This window comes from Girardinichthys multiradiatus, chromosome 13, assembly GCF_021462225.1.
Source record: "Girardinichthys multiradiatus isolate DD_20200921_A chromosome 13, DD_fGirMul_XY1, whole genome shotgun sequence".
Lineage (NCBI taxonomy): Eukaryota > Metazoa > Chordata > Actinopteri > Cyprinodontiformes > Goodeidae > Girardinichthys > Girardinichthys multiradiatus.
The window spans coordinates 3,536,812-3,561,659 of record NC_061806.1 but is presented as its reverse complement, the minus strand read 5'-3'; the positions used below and the strand labels follow the sequence as shown (position 1 = coordinate 3,561,659).

The window sequence follows — 24,848 nt, the reverse complement described above, 5'->3', positions numbered from 1 at the left end:
ACGCTGAGGATGAAGTAGGTTTGAATAAACATCTTAGGATTATGATTAGGTACGTCTTCCCCCACTGGGATCCGATCCTGGTGGTGGCGTAGGCCTTGGTATGGAAGGAGTTGGGAGCCCATGGTGGAAAAGGGGTGGAGGAGGGTCGAAGCACAGCAGAAGAACGGTGTTTTCCATGCAGAGGGTCTTTAAAAGTGATGCCCTGGGAGATAATTGGCTGAGGAGGAGTGCGGACCTGCCGTTGATTGGAGCAGCCAGTGAGGAGTGATTGGACGTGGCGGGGGTGGTGAGTCTTCCATGTTGAATTTTCGTTTAAACTCCATTTCAACCAGGAAAGACTCGCATAAAGGAGAAACAACAAGAAGACGGTTAAAGAATTTATTAATGAAAGATTATTTATTTGGCGCTCTGACCCCTGAGGGAGACGTAAATGCTGAGGATGAAGTAGGTTTGAATAAACATCTTAGGATTATGATTAGGTACGTCTTCCCCCAAAAGGGCAGAGGCCAGGCTGAGGCTAAACTGAAGGAGATTAGTTATTGATTATCTGAGATGAGCAGGGAGTAAAACACAGACCAAAATTTTATAATGATTAGTCTCGAATGGGCTTACCCTGAGTTATGACTGATGATGCGTGAATGGCCGATGCCAGGTCGGGTGAAGATGGGCTGCACCTGGCTGTGTCAAGGTGGTTAGATGAATGCCTGACAAGGCTTAGGATTGAGATGCTTGCCAAGGCATGTTTGTAAATGCCCGCCAATGGCGTGTGAGAGCCCAACAGCTGCATGAAACGCCTGCCAATTGCGATTGAGCCCCTGGTGAGGCAGCTAAAATGGCTGCCCCGATTCGAAATGAGTTTGTGCCGTTTGATGGCGAATTTAGCATGACATGAAAGGGGCAGGATGGACCGTTAAAACGAGCAATGAAGATAAAACCAAGGACCTTTCTTTTAGAATGTTTAAGATAAATTTTAAAATAATCGGGATAGAACTTTGGATGAGGAGTAGTTAGGACTCTAGCAGAATCAGATGAGCTTGATGGGGTAGTAAATTCCCCCACTCTAAGGAAGCTATAAAAGTTAAAGCCAGGCACTGGAAAGAAGAAATTTTAAGTGAGATGAAGAAGGGCCTGAACGGAGCACTAGGAGAAGAACTTTTAAGATGGGAGGAGTGATAAGTCTCCTTGGATCAGGCTCAGGAATGCTATGATTTCAGAGACCTTAGAGTAAAAGTTTAATGGAATGATTTGAGAAAAGGCTTGGAATGGGTTTGAAAAGTGGCCCTTAGAAGAGAAGTTAATGTCGGCTAATAAACTCTTAAAGTAAGGGAGTTTGAAATGCCGGACATCGAAGCAATAAGTAATAAAAGCTAGGAAGGTAGGAATGCAAATGTAAAGAGGAGTATTATGAGCGATGCAAAAGTTTGAAAAAGTTTGCTAAGCGAAGGAATCAGACTTGAGCGGAGGGAGCCAAGCCTGAATTACAATAATAATTAGCTGATTGGAATAGAGGAATGAGGGATGAATTAGTCGGGTATCAGGTCTTCAAGGTGGTATCTGGCATGATTGACTTAGAAGAGGAGCGGCCTTTATTTACTTCGACTACGGCTGCATTGTCGCATAAAGCGGCTATGCGTTTCTTCCATTAGTTGCCCCAGGCGCAGCATGCAATAGAGATGGAGATTATCTCATAAAGGCTGATGGTTCGGACTGGGGAAAGAAAGTGGCCAGATGGCAGCGAACCATGGACCCTGAAGAAATCCCCCAAAACGCACGGACGAAGCTGCGTCCATGCAAAACTGAATGAAATCTGCTGACGTGACCGCGTCATCACAAAGGAAAGATTTACCATTCCGGTTCTGCAGAACAGAAGACCAGAAAAACAGGTCAGAGTGGCAAACTCATCTAAAGAAACCAAATCTAGCAGAAAGGGGACGGAATTAACCAGATTCAGAAGGCAAGAAATAAAGGAGCGACCTGGTGAATTAAGCGCATTGCATTATACAATGTTTTGAGATGTATTTGAGGAGAAGTTAATGTGTAATGAGAGAAAAGGCTCAGAGTGGGTTCAGAAAGATGATTTTTTTCTTCTTTTGAAAATTGATGCCTGCAGCAAAAGAGCTGCGGCTGTAGGGGGGCTTAAAACAATGAAGTTCAAGCAATGAGTGATGAAACTAGGACTGAATATAAACCAATGCTCAAAATTTCTCAAAGTTTGCCAAGCGAAGAAATAAGGTTTGAAAGTAGAAAGAGGTAGACCTGAGAAACAGAAGTGTTTGGCAAATTGTGAAAGACGAAGGAGAGAGGAATAATCAGAGTAGGGTAAAAGTAGGCTGATGGACAGAGACGGCGGAAGACCTGAAAATTTAAAATGAGACAGGGCATGAAGACTGGATTAGAAACTTGGAACACTGGACTGGCAGAAATGATGGAGTTATTGTCACAAAGTGACATTTTTGGACTCTGTTTGTGGCTTTGTGTTTGTTTACCTTTTGCTTAGATGTTTCTATTTTGGTTTTTGTATCATGTTTTCTTTTCTCATTCTTCCGCCTCCTAGTGTTTACTTCTTAAGTTCTTTTATGGTTGTTTTCTTATTACTCTGTATGGTTTATTGTTATTATTGGAATTATTATAGTTCTTGGTCTTCGCTGGATTCTCTAGTTTTATTTCTCTTTAGTATATTTGTGTTTAATTGTGTTTTATTTGTTCCTTTGCACTCTTCTTGTTTACTAGTTTATTTTCTGTTTCCTTTCCAGTTAATTCAGTCAGTGTAGTTAGGTTTGTTTACTTTTGTATTCAGGTTTTCTTTATGGGTTCTTTGTTTGTTCTCAGGTTGTTATTGTTGTTCCTATGTTCCCTCTAGTTTCTCTGTTTACTTTAGTCATGATTATTCTAGTTTTCTTATTCCCCATTTGATTATTTATCTTTGTCTATAGGTTTGATTGGTCTGTGTTTCTGTTTATTAGTTACTTTGCCCATGCTCAGTCTTTGTATTTGTTTCACCTATTCTTTCTACCTCCCTGCCTCCTTGTCACACCTGTTCCCTGTTTTCACTGATTACCTGCCCTTTGTTTTCCTTCAGTATATTAGTTGGTTTTTTGTCATTGTTGGTTGCTGGTTCCTTGTGTTTGTCATACCCCGTTCTCAACCTACGTATTTGTGCTGCCCAGCTCTTGTCTGCACTTTGGTCCGCCCGCAAACCACAACGTGACAGAAGGAACCAGGCACCAGGACCAAGCAGACAAAGCTCAGGAGCTGAAGAAATGGGTGCAACAGCAAGAAGCGGAATTAAGGAAGATGCATGGCGAAGAGATGGATTTGTTTTTACACAAGCATTAGGTGAGCTATATTGTAGTTTGATCCATGACAAAAAGTATATCCAAATTTATGTAAGGTAGCAAATAGAAAGTTTCAGGAAAACTTGTCAAAAGCCTTCTCTGCATCTAATAAAACAATTAAACCACTATGTTGGACGTTACAATAGTCAAACAATTCATGATTGGAGAGAGTATCATGGTTGCCTGAATTTCTGTGATCACCTGTTGGAAGGTGAGAGCCAGCAGTGGCCAGAACGTTTAGGAGAATTATGCAGGGAAGCCATGGTGTCCTGGAATTTTGCCATTACTTTTACATACTTTTGAGTGCCTCATGGAGTTCACTTGCTGCTAACTGTAATTCCAGAACTTTTTTTATTTTATTTAGGAAGATTGATTTGAATAAAAAATGCATCCATAGTCCCTTTGTTTTGTTTTTTGGCTTGTAGAAAGCCCCAGGCTTTGGAAAGCCCAGGTCACATTTCAATACAACTTTACTCAGGTAATTTTACTTTCCCAGGGTTTTACTTTCACAGCTAAATGCTCCTACTCTGGTATAGTTCTTTCCAGCTTTCAGGTTGTGTGCCCTGAGGCATGGCGCCAGCAATTTCAGTAATGGCAGAGGTTGCTATACAAATTAATCCTTTTTATACCATTAATTTGTCTAACTGCAGGTACCAGAAAATAAAACTGAATATTTTTCGCTGGAAGACACTTTAAGTCATTGTAGGTAATAATTATAAACTGTTTCATCAAAGTTTTGTAAGAAATATTTCATGCAGTGCTGATGATCAGAGCACTTTAAATTGTCCATGTACATACTAATCTTTTCATGTAAGCCTAACTTAGTGGAGTGAGAACTCATGTTTATTTCTCTCATATAGATTTATTTATCTAATATTTAAAAATGTTCATAGTTTATGCAGACAGGCCAGCAGGAGGAGAGACCACAGTTCTATTTTCCATAAATTACACCCGGAACCCAAATATCCCTAACTTTTTGTAAGTAGTGTATGACGAATTATCTCAGTGTCACAAGTTTCAGGTCATTGCTAAAATGACATAAGGTTTGTTTGGACTTCAGACCCATTTGAAGGAAAATGTCTATCAAAGAAAATGCTCTGAAAACACAGAAGGACATCTTTTTGTGAATATGTCATTACAGCTAAGTGTCTGTTTGAAAAGATCTAGTAGGAGTATTGAAGATGTTTTAAGGACAACAATTAAGACTCTATGGAAGCTCAGCATTATCAATGTTTTAATTTTCCTTCTAAGATAAACAGTGCAAGAACTGTCAATTTGGTTGTTTTTTTTTCAAGAAAGCTGTATTGGACTATAGCTGCTTAAAAAAGACTTTTGCAATAAATAAAAATACAAACTTAAAAAGTTAGTAATGAAACCAAATCCTCTAAGGATTCTAGTGCAGTTGTTTTTCATCGTTGATTTGGAACATGCCCTTGATCCCTCCTACAGATCAACAAAAAAAGAGAGAGAACATGTGTGGAATTTACTGTGAGCTGGTACCATCTAGTGGTGCCAGGGAGAGACATACACAGAGCTCAGTATTTCAGTTGCTACATCATTTTGAAGGAGAATTTCATACAAAACTACCAAAGTGTAAAGCTGCCGCCCATATCACATTATGTGAAAACTTCATTGATATAAAAGATATACTTCTCATGTTGAAACAATATCATGTTTTTATGCACTGTTCAAAAAAATAAAAGGAACACTCAAATAACACATCCTAGATCTGAATGAATGAAATATTCTCATTGAATACTATGTTCTTTACAAAGTTGAATGTGCTGACAACAAAAATCAGCAATGGAAATTGAATTTATTAACCAATGGAGGCCTGGATTTGAAGTCACACACAAAATTAAAGTGGAAAAACACGCATATTGACATTTGATTGTCAATCAGTGTTGCTTCCTAAGTGGACAGTTTGATTTCACAGAAGTTTGATTTACTTGGAGTTATATTGTGTTGTTATTGTTATTTTTTTGAGCAGTGTATATATATATATATATATATATACAGTACAGACCAAAAGTTTGGACACACCTCATTCAAAGAGTTTTCTTTATTTTCATGACTATGAATATTGTAGCTTCACATTGAAGGCATCAAAACTATGAATTAACACATGTGGAATTATATACTGAACAAAAAAGTGTGAAACAACTGAAAATATGTCTTATATTCTAGGTTCTTCAAAGTAGCCACCTTTGGCTTTGATTACTGCTCCGCACACTCTTGGCATTCTGTTGATGAGCTTCAAGAGGTAGTCACCTGAAATGGTTTCACTTCACAGGTGTGCCCTGTCAGGTTTAATAAGTGGGATTTCAAGCCTTATAAATGGCAAAGAGGACTGGGCGGCGGACGAAGGTGGAGATCTTGGCGGCCCGATTCCCAGATGCTTAGGCTGGCTCTAGGAACGTGGAATGTCACCTCGCTGGGGTGGAAGAAGCCTGAGCTTGTTGGGGAGGTCGAGAGATATCGACTAGAAAAAGTCAGGCTCACCTCCACGCACAGCGTAGGCTCTGGAACCCATCTCCTCGAGAGAGGCTGGACTCTCTTCTACTCTGGAGTAGCCCATGAGGAGAGGCGGCGGGGTTGGGTCGGTTTGCTTTTTGCCCCCCAGCTCAGCCGTCTCATGTTGGGGTTTACCCCAGTGGATGAGAGGGTCGCATCCCTGCGCCTTCGGGTTGGGGATAGGTCTCTGACTGTCGTTTCCGCCTACGAGCTGAGCGGTAGTTCAGAGTACCCGGCCTTCTTGGCATCCCTGTCGGGAGTGCTGGATGGTGCCCCTCCCGGGGACTCCATTATTCTGCTGGGGGACTTTAACGCCCACGTGGGAAACGACAGTGACACCTGGAGAGGCGTGATTGGGAGGAATGGCCTCCCCGATCTGAATCCAAGTGGTGTTTTTTATTATTGGACTTCTGTGCTAGTCATGCATTGTCCATAATGAACACCATGTTTAAGCATAAGGGTGTCCATCAGTGCACTTGGCACCACGACACCCTAGGCAGGAGGTCGATGATCAACTTTGTTGTCGTGTCATCAGACCTTCGGCCGCATGTTTTGAACACTTGGGTGAAGAGAGGGGCTGAGCTGTCCACTGATCATCACCTGGTGGTGAGTTGGATCCGCTGGAGGAGGAGAAAGCCAGACAGACTTGGCAGGCCCAAGTGCATAGTGAGGGTCTGCTGGGAACATCTCGCAGAGCCCCGGGCCAGGGATGTATTCAACTCCCACTTCCGGGAGAGCTTTGACCAGATTCTGGGAGATGTTGGAGACATAGTGTCCAAGTGGACCATGCTCTCCCCATCTATTGTGGCCTGTAGCTGCAGCCGTAAGGTCTGCGTTGCCTGTCGCGGCAGCAATCCCCGAACCCGGTGGTGGACACCGGCAGTAAGGGACGCTGTCAAGCTGAAGAAGGAGCCCTATCGGCCGTCGTTGGCTTGTGGGACTCCTGCTGAAGCAACAACCTAATATAGCAATGTTTTTTTCTTTGACAAAAAAGCATATATCACCTACTGGTGTTACTGAGGGGTCATAGGGTGGAACACAGGCTGGTTTCTCAGCACTCCTTAATAAAGTAAGGATACCAGAGGGAACAGCATTCATAACTATGTCAAATTCTTTTGGGGTTACAGAGATACCAAATGTTTGCAGGAACTCAGAGAAATTAAGTAAATTCCTATCACTGAGTAGCTAAGTTACTAGAATTATATTTTTGTTAAATCATGAGTTCAAAAAATTATTTATTTTTGTATTTGATGTGTTTATTGTTCCAAATGAAATTGATGTTTCATTTGTTTATGAAAATTTGATAACCAAATGGGAAGTTTCTCTATTTTCTAATCACATAGAGGTAAATATTCAAAGCTTCCAATGGTAACTTCATACCCAAATGCATAAAGTTCCACATAGACGTAGGGTTATGAAAAAAACTGCTTTATCTAGTTATTTTAAAGGTATTATTAAGGGTAGTAAAGTCAAAAACGTTTAGATCAGAAGTAAAAGTGTTCATAACAGATGTTTCCTCACATAATACGTTTTGTTTTTTCATATAAAATTGAATAGTAATTGATCAATGGCAGTACAGATTTCTTTGTTGACCGATGGGGAGGATAGCTGCATATGAGAGGCGAGACAATCCTTCTGCCTTTGATAATAGTATTCCTCTTTTCAGTGATCAGTTTCTTTGAAGCCATTGGTTAAGTTTTTTTCCTTCATTTTTTTTTCAGAGTCTCTATCTGATTTTTCATTATTGTAATCCGAAGGTAAGTTAGTTTTTGATTGGTATGTTGTAAATCATAATATTGTTGCAATCTTTCAGAGGAAATAGCTCACGTTTCTTCAGGTTTTAGCAGAGTCAAGAAGTTACAGTGAATACCTCTATTGATCATGTAGCAATGGGAACTTGGGTGACATTTTTAGCAAAATGTGGTGTCATCAGCCAATTGACAAATTGTAATTTATTTTAAAGATACATTTTATTGGGCTATCTTTTATATGAGTGAAAAGTAGTTGCATACACATTATGAATAAATCAGGAGATACTGGGCAAGCCTCTCAGATGCCCCAATGAAATTCAAATCTTGTTTTTTTTAGTCAAATGGAACTGTTACCTTTGGAGTACATAGTTTAACAATTTAGGCCATTTAGTATGGAAGCAAAGATCTTGTAGTCAGGGTTAAGCAAAGAATGGGTTGTCATTTTAAGGGGAGTTGCACATCAATAACTAGTGTCAACAAATAGGATGTCTTTTTTTAAGTTTTTATGATGCATGTTATCAGGTCCTGTATTAGTGTCTGAGGTAGAGTTTCTCATTCTATGCTCTTTAGAATTAACTCAAGTATAAAAGGAGCCAAGTCTTCTTCAGGTGTCTAATAAAATTCTGCGGATATAAAGGCCATCGGTTCTGGGAGATTTGTTAGTTCTGAGATGCTAAATTGCATAGGTGACCTCCTGTAAAGTTAATTGTAATGTCACACATTTCTTAGGTTTCAAGGAATTTGAGCAAAATTACTCAGAGCACTGAAAAACAAATATGCTGATTGATGACAGTATTTGGTTTTACAAAGATTGTTATGAAACTGGAGTAGAAATTCATAATTCTGTTAACTCACTATTAATATTGATTCATTGAATTAAGCATGCTCTCCATTATGTTTTTCTAGGTTAAAAGGGTGAATTTTGCTCTCTGGCTTCAATCTTATAAAAACTTCTTTTAGCCTTATATAGATAGATTTCAGTCAGTCAGTCAGTCATTTTCTACCACTTATTCCATAGTGGGTCGCGGGGGAGCTGGTGCCTATCTCCAGCAGTCTATGGGCAAGAGGCAGGGTACACCCTGGACAGGCTGCCAGTCCATCGCAGGGACTGATAGATAGATTTCAATTAATTAAATTTGTCCAGAGATAAAATCTAAACGTTCATTGTCGGACATTTCAGCAGGGTCCTTCTGAGACAATGAGATCATATTAGAGACTACGCTCTCTTCTTCAAGTCTCTGATTTTTAGTGAAGGAGCTGCCATAGTTCCTCAAATACTGGGCAGTTTCAATTTCAAAATTCCCAGTTCCTACCAATGACATCTTGAGATTATACTCTATTTCAGAATTCTGCTATTATCCTTTTTATGCCTTATTTAGCTGTTTAATGTTTCAGTGGGGAGCAATTAGGTTTCTGATAAGCATTTCTACATACCTTAGTAGAGGCTGAATGAAGGGATGAATATAGCAACTGCACTATGGTCAGCTAATGATGCTGTCATAATATTAGCTGAAGTTTTATCAACGTTTAGATAATGAGAAATCAACCAAAAGTCTATATGTCATTTCCTGGTGGTACTTCTGTTACTCTATGTATAAGTATTTGTCACAGTCTGTTGTTCAACCTGCCTGTTACTAACATTCTCTCACCCTAAGAGGCGCTGGAGATGCAGACCGGAGTGTTGACAGGTGTACGTCGTTGCGTCATCAGCTGGAGGGCTATATTTGAGGGTGGTTCACTGGCTTTTCTACGCCTGAGTGTTTGCCTACCATGGTAGTGTTTACCTGGCCATTATCTGCTGAATTCTGGAAGCTCCACTTGTTTTTTTGAGCCTTGATTAATTATCCGTCTTGTTTCCTTCGTCATAGGCTGTTCACGCCAAGCTGGGGTTTTCCTCCTGAACCCACCTCCTGTCAAGACTGGAACCTGCTGCTGCCCTTGCGAGTCCTCCAGCTGGAGGCGCAACCTGTCCACCACTTGTTACCTGGAACATCAGATCGCTCCAATCGTTCCGTGCAGGCACTACCACAGACTTGAACCGGTTTCTCCCCCTGGAGGATCGATCGCCTTCCGGAAAGTGAGCATAGGTCTTTGTTTGAATATTCCAATCTGTTCCTCCGCTCACCTCTGTTCTTCTTTTGCAGTCTGTCTCCTGATCGCTCTGCCCACCTCGTTCCTGAGTTGAAAAGAAATAAAAGAAAAACTTAATTTACTCTTCTCTGTCTGAGTGTTCTCTGCATGTGGGTCAAGTCGTCCTTAAAAACTATGACAGTATTAGTGTTCAAATCAATTTAATTCAAAAATACTTTATTAATCCCAAAGGGAAATAAAATGTTGTTGTAGTTCATTTTATGCAGGTTTAGATGCTGTGGGCAGGAAGGATCTCCTGTAGTGGTCTGTCTTACAGCAGATCTGAAGAAGCCTCTGACTGAAGACTATGTTGTACGACAGTCTCATGAAGAGGATGCTCAGGGTTCTCCATAATGTTCTTCATTTTATGAAGAATCCTCCTTGGCACATTGATCTCCAGAGGTTATGGGAGTCCCCATAACAGAGCCAGCCTTTTTCATCAACTAGTTAAGCTTTTCTACGTTTTGCTGGAGCTTGCTCTCCAGTTTCTTCTTGTACACCTACTTGTTGTCACTGATCTTGACTTTAAGTTGCTTATTTATACTCCCCAACAATTCCCTGTCTCCCTCTCTGTTTTTTTATTTTTCTTGCAGGGCTTCTTCGGCTTCCTATGACCATCTTCTCACAGAAAAACAAGATTGGGATCTGATTTGCCTAGAGGAGATCTTGTTTTAGAGTTATATGAGTCCTTGACATTTTCTCTGGTAGAACAGCTGACAAATTGTTGAAACACTGGAAGTGTAGCAGAAAGTGAAGCATGGTTAAAATCACCAGATATCGCCACAAATGCATTGGGGGGTGTGTGTCTGTAGCTTAGCAACAACTGAGCTGATGACATGTAGTGTCGGCAACAGCTAAAGGTGGAACGTAAACAGTTGCCAAAATAACACTGCTGAACTCTCTAGGTAAATAATATGGATGAAAGCTTACTGCCAACAGTTAAATATCTGGACTGCAGAGACAACACTTTACAGTAACATGTCCTGGATTACATCATATATTGTTCACAAGTACTGCTAGTCCACCTCCTTTGCGTTTGCCACTCCTCTTTGAATCTCTGTCCGCTTGTATGGTCAGAAAGCCTGGCAGACAGATGCTGGAGTCAGTGATATGATCCTGTAGCCATGTCTAGGTGAAACATAATACTGCATTCCCAATACTCTGGCTGGGTCCTTTGTAGGGCTTGGAGTTCATCCAACACGCGTGTGGCTTTGTTTACAAGTTATAATTCACTTGCAAAAAGCACAATGTGAAAGCGCACCTCACCAAAGAAAAAAACCTAAAGTCCATTTTTGATCCAGACCAAACAGGCGGACCAAAGGACTTTGCTAATACTACAGTATAAAGTCTTTTAAAATATAATAATGGTTCCACGTAACCGTCACTATTTTAATTCCTGCTTGCTTGCAGTTCCAACCATGCTGAGTCGTGCTGAAAATGTAACCTCAAAAGACTGTTGATCAATGATTGGGTAGGGGCCTAAGTCCCTACCCAATCCCTAGTCACAGCATAAATATTCTAATTAATATCTTCAACTGTTAAATCGTTGTATGCTGGGGTTATTTTCTATATGACCACTATACCAAGCTAGTATTAGGTAGTATTAGCTTACCCTCACACGTCCTCTAGCTCATACCACTCAATGACTTCTCTCTCTGTCCAGTACTTACAAGCTCCAGAGTGCTTTGTATTGCTTCCCGCAGCATTCTTTGGCTCTTTTTTCACTCTGACATAAGCTATGAACCAAGCAGAAGGTCCTCCATGTAGTTGTGTTTGTGTCACATACAGATCTCAAAACATTACGTTTTTGGACTGTGGGGCCGCCTTGCTATTGACAATCCTGCCTACATTGAGATGGTACTCAACTGTAATGGAAAACAAACCGTACCAAATAGAGTAGAACTGACCCGAGACGAACCGCACTGAGTAGGTACTAATGGAAATGGGGCAACATACTATCAAATAAACAATCAGTACTTCTACAGTTTTACTGAAAAAAATTATGAATCATGTAAAATTTTTATAATGCTGTCCATTTGAATATATACATTTTGTACTTCCAGTGGTGTCTTTGTAGAAACTTGGTGCTAAAGTTTTTTGTTTGGAATCAGATCAATCTGAAGCACAGGTGAGCAGGATTACTTGTGAGCTGCTCAAATTGAGCAGGGAAATGAACAGGAGTGTAAAATGTGTTTTAGAGTGGTGACACCAGCAGAATGTTCAGAACCATGAGCCCGCCACAGCGCTCATTAGCCCACTGATATTTTGGCAAACAAAAATAATGCTTTGTGCTTAATATTATTTCTTAACCCCCTGGCATCGCTAGGAATGATGAACAATGGCATATTAACAATAGGGAACAGAACAGCACAACTTATCGCTAACGAATGCAGGCTTGCAAACGGTGCAGATTGCAGGAGTTGTAGCCATAGATCTCAGGCTGACGAGAAAAATCTTGTGCTTAACCAGGTGCTTCTTCAGATTAGAAGTTTTCCCACCACTGGCCGTGCACTTTGTGTCACAGATATTGCAGAGAGCATAATCTGCATTGCATTTTGAAAAGTGGAGCCATACTTTCGAGCTATGCTTCGAGCCGGTACCAGCAGCTACTCATGTCATTACGTTCTTGAAGCACAAGATGCGCTTGTCACTGCGCTTAGGTACCGAAAACATTGCACCGTTTGATTTGTATGTATGTACATTTGTATGTAATACATTGTACCATATGAAATGATCCATCTTCTGAGAACAATAAAAGGTTTGAGAACAACCTTCATTCTAAACAGTGTTCCCCTAAATTGCCAGAGAAAAAGCGCCCCACCAGACCAAGAACCCTAATAGTGGGCAACACAGCTGTGGATGGGATTAAAAACTTCTGCAACAGGAAAAACACAGAAGTTATCATTGGTACCAGTAATGTGGTGTCCGATATCTCAGAGAATATTCTTGCAATCACAGAAAAGCGCCCGTCTCTAGAAAACCTTATTAAACACTGTGGAGCCATGGATGACGTGGCTAAGAAAAAATCAGAAGGATTGAAGGAGGATTTCTCTCGTCTTCTGAATATTGTTGGAGGTCTCAATATCAAGGTGTTTCTCAGCAGACCTTCCAGACTTCTGATGATTAATAAGTGGTTGAAAAAAACATGTGCCACCACACCTGTGAACTTCATCGACAACTTTAATATTTTTTGGGAAAAAAGACTCTTCAAGCAAGATGGTTTCTGTTTGAACAAGCCGGGAGCCAGACGTCTCACATCTAATCTCTTCTATTCAGTAAATAATCCGCCAGCAGCAGCAGAGAACATGGAGTATCAACAACAACGATAACGCTGCCTCCAACAGCTCCAACAGAAACAATCAGCCAGTTGGCTGAGAAAGAGGTCATCACAAAAGGTCTCCCCGTCGAAATCCACAGGAGAAGTGGACCCCTCCATTATACCCCCATCCCCCCAAACCCATACCCAGACCGACACCCCCGGTAAACCCCCCTCACCCCAGACCCCGACCCAGACCGCACATAACTCTCCCATCTCCCCACTGAGCCCGCTTTTTGCTTTACTGGATTCTGATAACATGAAAGGAGCTCTTAAAATCGGGACCCAAATGGCTCTGACATCTTCTCCATTCAACACCCCCCATGGCCCTGCTACTAAACCAACATCTTCCAAATGCCGCAGGCCACCACCTCCTAATCAGGACCTTCAAATAATTTATCTGTGATACAGTCTGGGCCCCAGTGGTAACTCTATCAGAAATGATCATGTCCAGGAAAGACTTGGGCCCCTAATAGGAGATAGTTGTAAAATCTCTGTGCTTATATGTGACAGAAAGAACAAAACCAAAAGGATAAGAGACAGTAATAAACAATCAACAAAAGCCATAAACTGTCAGGTACAACCAGACACAGAGTTAATATCAGCAACTATGTCATTTAAACTGGTTTTATTGAACATTAGATCTCTGTCAGGAAAATAATTTTTTATCAATGACTTCATTACTGACCACGATCTTGATGTTCTGTTTTTAACAGAAACATGGTTACATGAATTTAATGAAGCTCCCATTCTGATAGAGTCGACGCCTCCGAAGTACAATTTTCTTTGTGAGAGCAGACAGCAAAGAAAAGGTGGAGGGGTGACCACTTTGTTTAAGAGATTTATTAGAGTGTAAAAAAGTATTTCTGGACAAATTTGACTCTTTTGAATATTTGGCTCTCCGGGTAAAGAGCCCGGTCCGAACCATGTTCTTGAATATTTACAGGCCTCCTAAGTCCAAAACAAACTTTATCAGTGATTTTAATGAGATTTCATCTGTGATATGTGTTGACTATGATTGTTTAATTATTGTGGGAGACTTCAACATTCACATGGACAATCCTGAAGACAGAAGTACAATAGATCTATGTGACACTCTTAGAAATTTTGGTTTGACTCAACGTGTTAAACAGCAAACGCACAAACAGGGACATATTTTGGACTTGATCATCACTAAGGGTCTAAACATTTCCAAGGTGTCTGTAACTGATGTTGCTCTATCTGACCACTTTTCTGTTATTTTTGAAAGCATCATCTGCAATGACTCAGTTTGCCAAAGAGACATGATAAGAAAACGCATCTTTAAGGACGGTGCTGCTGAAACCTTTAACCAGATTTACTCTTCTACCTCCACTTTGCCCTGTATCACTGTAGATGAGCTGGTAGATAACTTTCATTCTAAAATCTCGGACATCATTGATTCAATTGCTCCAATTAAAGTGAAAGTCGTTTCTGGGAAGAAAATGTCTCCATGGAGAAGTGCTCCACCAGTCAGAAGTGAAAAAAATGAGTGTCGAAAAGCTGAACGCAGGTGGAGAAAGACTGGACTCCAGGTTTACTATATTATCTATAAAGAGAGACTATACAGATATAACCTACAACTGAAAAATGCAAGGGAATCTTTCTTTTCTGAGATCATCAGCAAAAACATTAACAATGCTCGTGCATTATTTACCACGGTCGACAGGTTAACAAACCCTCCTGTAACTGTAGCATCTGAACTCCACTCTACCAGGACCTGCAATGAATTTGTTAAATTATTTACTGAAAAAACCCAAAAGATCAGAGGGGCAGTCAGCACATCCACATCAACTCCAGTACCAATGTTGTCTCCAACTGGAACTGATTTTGACAAAATTTCCCAATTTCACCAAATAAACTACAAAAACTTAGAAGAAATCGTACAGCAACTAAGCTCTTCTTCCTGCTGTCTCGATCTTTTACCCACAGCTTTCCTTAAGAAAGCTTTGCCTGTAATAACATCTGATTTAACACAAATAATAAACACGTCCCTTTTGTCAAGTGTTTTCCCCAAGGCCCTAAAAACAGCAATTATCAAACCTCTATTGAAAAAGAGCAACTTGGACAAGCTGCTTCTACAGAATTACAGGCCTATATCAAACCTCCCCTTCATCAGTAAGATTATTAAAAAGCTGTGTTTCAACAGTTAAACAACTTCCTAACAACAACCAACCGCTTCGATGTCTTCCAGTCAGGCTTCCTGCTCACCACAGTACAGAGACTGCTCTTGTCAAGGTGTTCAATGACATCCGTATAAATGCAGACTGTGGAAGAACCACAGTGCTGGTATTATCGGACCTTAGTGCAGCATTCGACACTGTTGATCACTCCATTTTATTAGAGCGCCTGGAAAACTGGGTCAGCCTTTCTGGTACAGCACTCAACTGGTTTAAATCCTACTTGAAGTACAGGGACTTTTTGTGTCAGTAGGTAACTTTACATCAGATAACACAAAGATCTCATGTGGCGTTCCCCAAGGGTCCATCTTAGGGCCCCTTCTATTCAATACCTACAAGCTCCCCCTAACTCAGATTTTAATAAACAACAACGTAAGTTATCATAACTATGCAGATGACACACAGCTATACGTTATGTCACCAGGTGACTATGAACCCATTCAAGTGCCAGGTAAATGCTTAGAAGAAATCAATGCATGGATGGGCCTACATTTTCTTCAGCTGAATCAAAACAAAACTGAAGTAATAATCTTTGGACCAAAGGAAGAGTGTTTAAAAGTTAGCACACAGCTTCAGTTAATACAGCTAGAAACCACCAATCAGGCTCAAAACCTGGGTGTAGTGATGGACTCAGACCTGAACCTTCAGAGGCACATAAAGACAGTAACTAGGTCGGCCTTCTATCACCTAAAGAACATCTCCAGGATTAAAGGACTAATGTCTCAGCAGGACCTTGAAAATCTAATTCATGCGTTCATCTTTAGTCGAATTGATTACTCTAACGGTGTCTTCACAGGTCTGCCTAAAAAGTGGATCAGACAGCTGCAGTTGATCCAGAACTGTGCTGCCCACGTCCTCACTAGAACTAAGACAGTGGAGCACATCACCCCGGTTCTAAAGTCCCTACACTGGCTCCCTGTAGCTCAGAGAATAGAGTTTAAAATACTTCTGTTAGTCTATAAATCACCGAATGGTTTAGCACCAAAATACATTACAGACTTGTTGTCAGTGTATCAACCAGCTAGACCTCTCAGGTCTTCTGGCTCAAATCTACTCTGCATACCCAGAACCAGAACCAAACACAGAGAAGCAGATTTTAGTTCTTATGCTCCACTAATCTGGAATAAACTGCCAGAAAACTGTAAAAGCGCCAAAACCCTAAGTTGCTTTAAATCAAGATTACAAACTTATTTGTTTAGAGTGGCCTTTGACTGGGACATCTAGGCATGATTAGTTGCATTTTCAGTCCAATTTTCCTTTCATTTTATTGTCCATCATTCTATTCTTTTTTTTTATTTTACTTTTTTAAATTACCTGTTGTTTGATTTTATCATTTGATTTGTTTTTCTGTGTCTGTATCTGTATTTATTTGCTGTGATTGTATTGTAATTGTATGTACAGCGCTTTGAGTGTCTCGTTGCTGAAAAGCGCTATATAAATAAACTTACCTTACCTAAATCGGAGTTTCTTGGGTTTGGGAGGAGTTTGTGACACAATTGGTCAGATTGAATATTTTGGGTGAGGTTTGAAGAAGCCGTGATGGTCGGATTGAATCACTTTTTTTCCCAGTAAACATCCGCTAACTTAGCCAAAAAGCTATGCAAAATACTTTTTTTTATTATTTGGATTTTATTAGGCTATGCACACACACTTCGACTGAGATGCTATCACACAGCAAGGCGATAAGCGACAAGACTGTCAACAAACAGTACTCACACCAGCAGCTGTTTAAATTTCTCTTTATTAAATTATCTGCAAAAATGTTTCTTCCAGTTGAGACAAATAGCAAAACTTAAGCCAGTTTTGTGGAAGTTTGACCTGGAGAAAATAATTCATTCTTTTATCTCAACTCATCTCAAATACTGCAATGTCCTTTAGGCTGGGGTCAGTCAGGCATCCCTTTCATGTCTTCAGCTTGTTGAAAATGCTGCTTCCCATCTTTAACTAGTCCACACAGACATGAGTATATTTTACCGATTCTGTCCTCTCTCCATTGGCTCCCTGTGCACTACAGAAATCATTTTAAAATCCTGATGTTCGCTTATAAATGCCTAAATTATCTTGCTCTTCTGTAACTCTCAGAGTGGCTCCAGCATAATCTTCCCTCACAAGCCCTTAGATCAGCCCACCAGTCATTTTAGTTGTCCCAAAGACTAGGTGGAAACTTAAAAACCAAAAACGTCTGTCAAATAGCAAAGCTCGATGTCCTTTAAGTCATTTCTAAAAACACACCTTTTCCCAAAGGCCCAGTGTGAGTCAAAATACCCCAGTAATGGCTCTATTCTTATAAATATTTTCCTCTTTGTTTTTATGTCTTTCATCTTATTTTTGTACGGACCATTAGATGAACATGTTTTTAAATGTGCTTTATAAATCTCAAAGGACCTTTATTTAATCAGGTAAAGCCTCACTGAGATTAGAAATCTCAATGAATTGGACTAGGACTTTGTCTTATATTAAAATTTTTTTGATGATCTGTGATAAATGATCTGATGATAAATGTAGCAAAAAAGCAAAAACAAGAAATCTGCTAAGGGCAAATACATTTTCACAGCACAGAGAAATCATATCCAAAAGGAACCAGTGGTAGGTAATGGCTCGAATGTTGGCAGCCCACTCGGATCTCAGATGAAGGACAGAAGATGTCATCACCCAGCCAGATCCAAAACCCCACTTGAAAGTTTAAAACAGTAAATAAATATATGTTGTTTCCCATATACCACTGTCCAAAACCAGCCATGGTCTTGCAAGAGCTACTAGAGACTTACTGTTCACTTGCAATTCTTCAAATAAATTGATACTGTAACAAGCAAAAAACAAAAACCAGAGAGCAAATTGTACCAGTCAAATTCCTTGTTTGTATGTACGAACTTGGCAATAAAGCTGATTCTGATTTTGAGATATTCCCAGGTTCTAATGCCCAAATTTACATCTCAGACCCCACAGCCCCAATTACCATGTTTGAAAAAGAATAACAAGGTATACCTTATATTAAAGCTTTTTCTTTCAAGAAAAGATCCAATCTAGAGTAACACTGGTGATATAGACTAGACTAAAGTTGCAACATTCAGTCATATTTTACAGTGTCATAATAGCAGAAAACCAAACAGTATAACTTTACAGACATATCAAAAGTAATGGACACCATAGGAGGATTGATGATGATCGTACGCTTCCAATAGGTAAAATTATCAGGCAGCATGGGATGTATTTTCACTGTTATGCTGATGATACTCAGCTTTATTTATCCATAACTTCCTGATGAGCCCAACCAGTTATAGACTACGAGCATGTCTTAAAGACATAAAAACTTGGACCATGAGCCCTTCTATATTCAGACAAGACATAAGTTGTCGTCTTTGGACCGGAATCTTTAAAAAAGAAACTGCTTAGTAAATCAATCAATCATTTGTGTTTTTTTGACCAGGACATGTCATTTAAATCCCATATTAAGCAAGTTTCCAGAATTTCCTTCTTTCACCTCCGGAACATTTCCAAAATTAGAAATATTCTATCCAGGAGTGACGCTGAAAAACTAGTCCATGCATTTGTTACTTCAAGGCTGGACTATTGTAATTCTTTACTATCAGGATGTCCACAAAATGCAGTTAAAAGCCTTCAGCTGATCCAAAAAACGATGCAGCAACTGTTCTGATGAAAATTAAAAAGAGACATTGGATTTCTTCTATTTTAGCTTTATTTCATCTGCTCCCTGTTAAATCCAGAATACAATTTAAAATTCTCCTCATCACATATAAAGCCCTTAATGATCTAGCTCCATCAGACATCAGAGATCTGATTGTTCCATATGTTCCTAACAGAGCACTTTGTTCTAAGACTGCAGGTTTACTGGTGGTTCCTAGAGTCTCTAGAAGTAGAATGGGAGACAGATCCTTTAGTTATCAGGCTCCTCTCCTCTGGAACCAGCTCCCAGTTTTAGTCCGTGAGGCAGACACCCTGTCTACTTTTAAGGCTAGGCTTAAAACTTTCCTTTTTGATAAAGCTTATAGTTAGAGTGGCTTAGGTTATCCTGAGGTATCTCTGTAGTTATGCTGCTATAGGCTTAGGCTGCTGGAGGACATAATGACCACTTTCACTCTCTTCGTTACATTCTCATACTACTCTCCAATGTTCCGTTATTTGCTGTTATTTCAGCTTTTAACTCTATGTTCTCTCTCTATTTTTTCTCTTTCTAGAAGCAACATCTGACCTGGCTCTGTGTTTGGCTGTGGCACCTTCCTGGAGGGAGACATCGGCTGAGCTGCTGTTGCCAACAACTTAATGCTCACCCTATACAAATGATACACCTGGCCCTGTCTTTCAGTGTTTAACCCTGTCCCTCCTAGACATAGCTACTGGCTGAGCTTCTACTAAGACTGTATGTGCTCTCTTTCACACTCTAGAGTTAAAAACTGGCTCAGAGTTCATCTGCTTAGCTGTCTTTCTCTCTTAGATTAAGCCACTAAAGGAGCTATAACCATTAATGTTTTGCTTTTCTTTCCTATAGAAAGTACTCCTGGATCATTGCTTCTTTGTTCTCTTTGTGTCTCTGCTCTGTTATCTCAAACCTCCAGTCGGTTGTGGCAGATGGCCGCTCACATTGAGCCTGGTTCTGGTTCTGATGGAGGTTTCTTCCTGTTAAAAGGGAGTTTTTCCTCTCCACTGTCGCTACATGCATGCTCAGTATGAGGGATTACTGCAAAGTCAACGCCAGTGACTGTCCACTGTCTCTACATGCTCATCCAGGAGGAGTGAATGCTGCAAGTCACTGACTTGATGCAATCTGCTGGGTTTCCTTAGATAGAAAAATGTTTAACCAATTTGAATAATAAACTGAATCTGACTGCACTATATGATAGTTAAGATGAATTGTAATGTATGTACCCGACTTGAAATCTGTACGATTCGATTAAATTGACTTTGTAAAGTGCCTTTAGACGAGATGTGTTGTGAATTGGCGCTATATAAATAAAACTGAATTGAATTGAATTCAATGATCTGAGCTTGTTTTGCAGCCACAGTACGCGGACACCTTGGTTTTACTGAGTCAACCACGAACTCCTCTGTAAATATTCTGGAGTCAAATTTTTTTTACTTAAATACGGTCATGAACAAGATAACATTCTCTAACACAGCAGCACATCTACAACAAAAATGTTGGAAAAGGAAATAATCAGGGTCATGGAACAGTCAGACCTCAACAGGAATAAAAAGTTTAGGGGGTACACTTTTAGAGCTTTGCATTAACAAATCCTCTCAAACACCAGTGAACTTGTTGGCACTTTTTAAAACAATCCCATAAAGAAGTATTACTTGGTGATGAATCACTCTGATGGGGATGGTGATGAATACTGGGCTACCTTAGAACACAACAGATGTGGAACTATATTACATTTGAGGCAAAAGTCAAGAATTAGGTCAGTCTAGCATGAGAAACTGCTGAGACATAATGACGCATTGGTCCCACCAAATCCAAATGAGTTTGTGAGAGCGACCCGTCGGCCCTGAGCTCTCCATGGTTGTGCTGTGCAGGGAACATAATTTAGGTTGAACTCTGGCTCAGTACGGTCAAGGTTGAGGGTTGGGGGCAGCACCCCATGGTAGCAAGCCAAAGCAGTAAATGCTGCCTCTAGAGCCCCGGATGCCCCAAGCAGATGTCCTGTGGCTCCCTTGGTAGAAGAAACAGCCAGCTTGTCAGTGCTGTGCTGGAAGAGCCTCTTAATGGCTGCATTTTCTGCGGCATCACCCAAAGGCGTGGACGTGGCATGAGCATTGACATATGTGACATCTGTCGGTGAGACCGCAGCATCTCTGAGGGCTGCAGACATACTCCTGTTGAAACATCAGGCAGATAGTTAAATATGTCAAAGTTGATCACAATTTTGTCTTACATTTCTTTCATTTGCTACCAGAAATCTGATTTTCTAGTTGATTCATGATTCTCAGCTCATACTTTATAATTTAAAGCCCCAACTCTTTGCCTGCACCAGTATTGTTTAAAGTACAAAATACATTAGCTGAGTAATTGCAAAGACAGACAAACTCTGAACTAAGGCCTCATCCACATGGAGACGGGCTTAGGTGAATTCGCACGGGTATTTGGTCACCTAGGCGTCGTGTCCACACGGATTCAGCATTTTGGGAGAAAAAGAACGATGATTTTTGAAGACGGGTCCTAGAATGAAAACATTTCAAAGCGCCAGTTTCGTGTTTCTGTGTATACATACAAAAAGTGTATTTTCTGAAACATTGAAGTCGTAGCTCCGCCTCTCTCTGTCACCCATGTTGCTGTGTTTACCCTGCATGAGTTGTCTGCATGTCTGGCATTTTTGTTGCCTGCTTCTGCTGTGTTTCTGTGGCAGTGTCGCAGTGCCACCAATGGGCCTAGCATACACACTACAGCATTTTCAGTGGTGCTGTGCGCTCGTGTGGTTATCGTCTTCTTGTGGATTAGGCCTAAGTTCTTACAAATTTCTCCAACCATCTCCTATATACCTCCTGGCATGTGCAAATAAAGTCAGACAATGTATTTTAAGAAGTCTTTTTACACATCCACTATACCCCAAGATTGCCACATTTTTGCATTCCATTGACAGTACTGGAAAAAAGGTGCAACCTAAAATTATTCAAATCTTACCCAGATTATAAACACAAGTATTCCCCCCAAAAATGAAACACAACAGACAAGCTCTGTGTTGAGAAACTAAGTGCACCCCATACATAGCCAGATTATGGAAAAACCTTTTGTGTGGCTTTATTAGTTTCTCACATCACTGTGGAGGAATGTTGGCCCCTTATCTTTACAGCATTATTCTAACTTCATTGAGGTTTATGAGCAAGCAGCTTTGTGGTGCTCTCTAAAGGTACCAGCCCACCCCATCACTGTCAGGCTTGGGTCTGGAATTTGATTGGGTCATTGCAACACCTAATTGTTTTCCACTCCTTTTGTTAGACATTTGTTGCTTTTCAAAGCATTGCAGTCTGAGCTTTTGGTATTATGCGATCACACTAATAGGAAGATTGGCGACTGTCTTGTGTGTTTTCCATTTTTGAATAGTCTTTCTCTTACCGGGAGGAAGAACTTCGTTTTTTTTAAATAGCCCTAAAAGCTTTCCCACACTGATGGGCAGCAACCCTTCTGTCTTTACATCTTGGCATTTTGTTTTTAAACACCACTGTGCTTCAGACCAACAAACTGGCTCAACTGCTTAAATAGATGTGGTCATAAATGTGATTATCAACTATTAACTGCTTTTGATTGATTAACAGAATATGGCTGCTAGCCATAGTATGTGTATACTTATTTTTTCCTCACAGCCTATTTTAGCTTCATCTGTCATTAATAATGAATGTCTGGCATTTCTTTTACACTTGATGTTAGATTTTAAAAATGTAAGAATCTGGTAATTTGATTTGTAAAACACTAGAACTAACTAAAAGGAGGCTCTACTTTCTTTCTGCCATGACTGTATTAGCCTTCCAGCCAAAATCAGTAAAATGAAAGGCAAAGAGTGAAATGTTCTGCAAGTACTTCTAGATTCCATAAATGATCTCCTCCTTATTTCCATGACTGTCTGCTAAACCAGTAACCATCATGTTACTCATGCTACTTTGGTGTTCAAATGTAGTTGTGTGCCTGCACCTTGTCACTACTTCACGTAGCCCTATGAGACATTTTCTAACTTTTTCTTTCTCATCTTTTTTTTCCTTAACTTCTTCTACACAAATGCACTGCTCTTAGGTTACATCCTCTCTTCCTGCTTTTGGTATGCTGGCCCACCATGCATTTACATTACAAGCAAACCACTGCGGGGCCTGGATAAACTGGGCCAAGACCAGCAGTTATAACCATGCCAGGGTAAGGTTCTCTGGTCCCTTTCAGGGTCTGGGATGGGTTCACACCGGCATGATCCGCTCTGGAAACTGGACTCTGGCACGGTACAAAATGCATATTTGTGCATCATCTGCCTTCCCCATCTCTAACTGCAGAGTTGCAGTAATGTGGCTAGCATCCCTAATAAAAATGACCTTTCTGGATGCAAAATGCTCATTATCTTGAACATACACTCTTGAACAAGCACTTTTGAACTCTCCACTTCAAAACATAGTGGTGGCTGGATAATGCTGTGGGATTCCTTTGATTAGAATGGTTCGCTAACACCAATGCATGGCACTCTCTTTTATTTGGAAAAGAAAAATCATGCAATCATATCATTTTCCTTCAACCTCAGAATTATGCTTTAGTAGTTGTTGATATAGATTCAACTAGTTTATCAGGGTTTATCAATACACTTTTGTTTCAGTGTTAAGCAAAGAAATACAAAAACCTGTCTGAGTCACCTGAATGCTCCATCCCCGTCTACAGTGGGTGCAGTAATGTGACTAGCATCCCCTGAAAGCCCATATCCCAGGACCTCCGCGTAGATCCTGGCCCCCCTTGTCAATGCATGACCCAGCTCCTCTACCAGGATCACAGCGGCTCCCTCTCCCATCACAAACCCGTCTCTGTCTGGATGGAAAGGTCTGGAGGCAAGCGGAGGGTTGTCGTTCCATTTGGTGGCGAGTGCGCGGGCCCTGGCAAAGCCGGCTATTGACAATGGCCCAACGCAGGATTCTGTTCCACCTGTAACCATAGCAACAGCATCCCCGTGTATGATGAACCTGGCCGCATCACCTATGGCGTGAGCGCCGGTGGTGCAGGCCGTGGACACAGCGTGGTTTGGACCCATCAGTCTGTGTTTGATGCTGATGTGCCCCGCGGCCATGTTTACAAGGATGCGGGGCACAAAGTAGGGACTAATTCTGTTGTAGCCCTTTTCTCTGAAAGCAGCAGAGGTGCGAGCAATTTCATCCAGTGACACCATCCCCATGCCAACAGCCACCCCCGTCTTAAGATGCTCCTCTGGGGATTTGGGGCACCACCCTGAGTCCTCAAGAGCCAGTTGAGCAGCTCCAAGGGCCATCACGGTGGCTGAGGACATGCTGTTCATTTCCCCACGTGTTGCAAATGTTTCCTCGTTAAACTGACCCTCACCAGTCCCTCTGGGTACAACAGCTGCCACTTTACAGGGTACAGTCTTGTACTCCTCAGGGTCCAGGGCGACAATCCCACTCTGGCCCCTGATGAGGCGGTCCCACGCCAGAACGGTGCCTGTGCCCAGGGGACACACCAGTCCTATTCCTGTAATAACAACCCTCCTCCTCCTCAAAGACTGCTGTCCACACGTGGGGTGCTGGTAGGGTTGGTTAGAACAAAAGGCGGCTTTTTGAAGCAGCGTTCTTCTGTAATATTGAGTCAGTTGGAGTTTCCTCCAAGAGGACAGAAATAAAGTTGACATTTTAATGTTTCCCACAACTGAACCGGCTGTTCGGAAAAAAACGAAAGTAGCTAGCCTAAAGGCTAATAGGGGATTGTTTTTTTTAGCTTGTTTTAGGTACTATCAGCAAACGCCATCTCATTAATAACAAAACATACAGCGCCTTATTACCTTTATTTGTGAAACGTAAAATGTATACGCATATAAAAAAAATTAGAAACGGATTAACCCAATATCCAATTTGTGCAGTTTTGAAGGTCCTTATATTTAGTTTGGCAGTTTGTGGG

General features: G+C 40.8%; 1 protein-coding gene across 3 annotated transcripts in view; it reads right to left on the bottom strand.

Moving 5' to 3' along the window:
- Positions 1-24,780, bottom strand: part of oxsm (3-oxoacyl-ACP synthase, mitochondrial) — a 53,104-nt gene extending 28,324 nt beyond the window's left edge. For 2 of the 3 annotated variants that reach the window (XR_007041125.1, XR_007041126.1), the window contains exons 1-3: positions 23,585-24,780; positions 20,558-21,076; positions 9,385-9,776 (exon numbers count right to left, since the gene is read on the bottom strand). Coding sequence is in view for 1 of the 3 variants with exons in the window: in XM_047384541.1 (XP_047240497.1) it covers positions 20,668-21,076; positions 23,585-24,582 (1,407 nt within the window). In the remaining 2 variants the exon portion in view is untranslated. Of the gene's footprint in view, positions 1-9,384; positions 9,777-20,310; positions 21,077-23,584 lie in introns of those variants that run through there. The other variant, XM_047384541.1, reaches the window with a different exon arrangement.
- Positions 24,781-24,848: the final 68 nt, after the last annotated feature.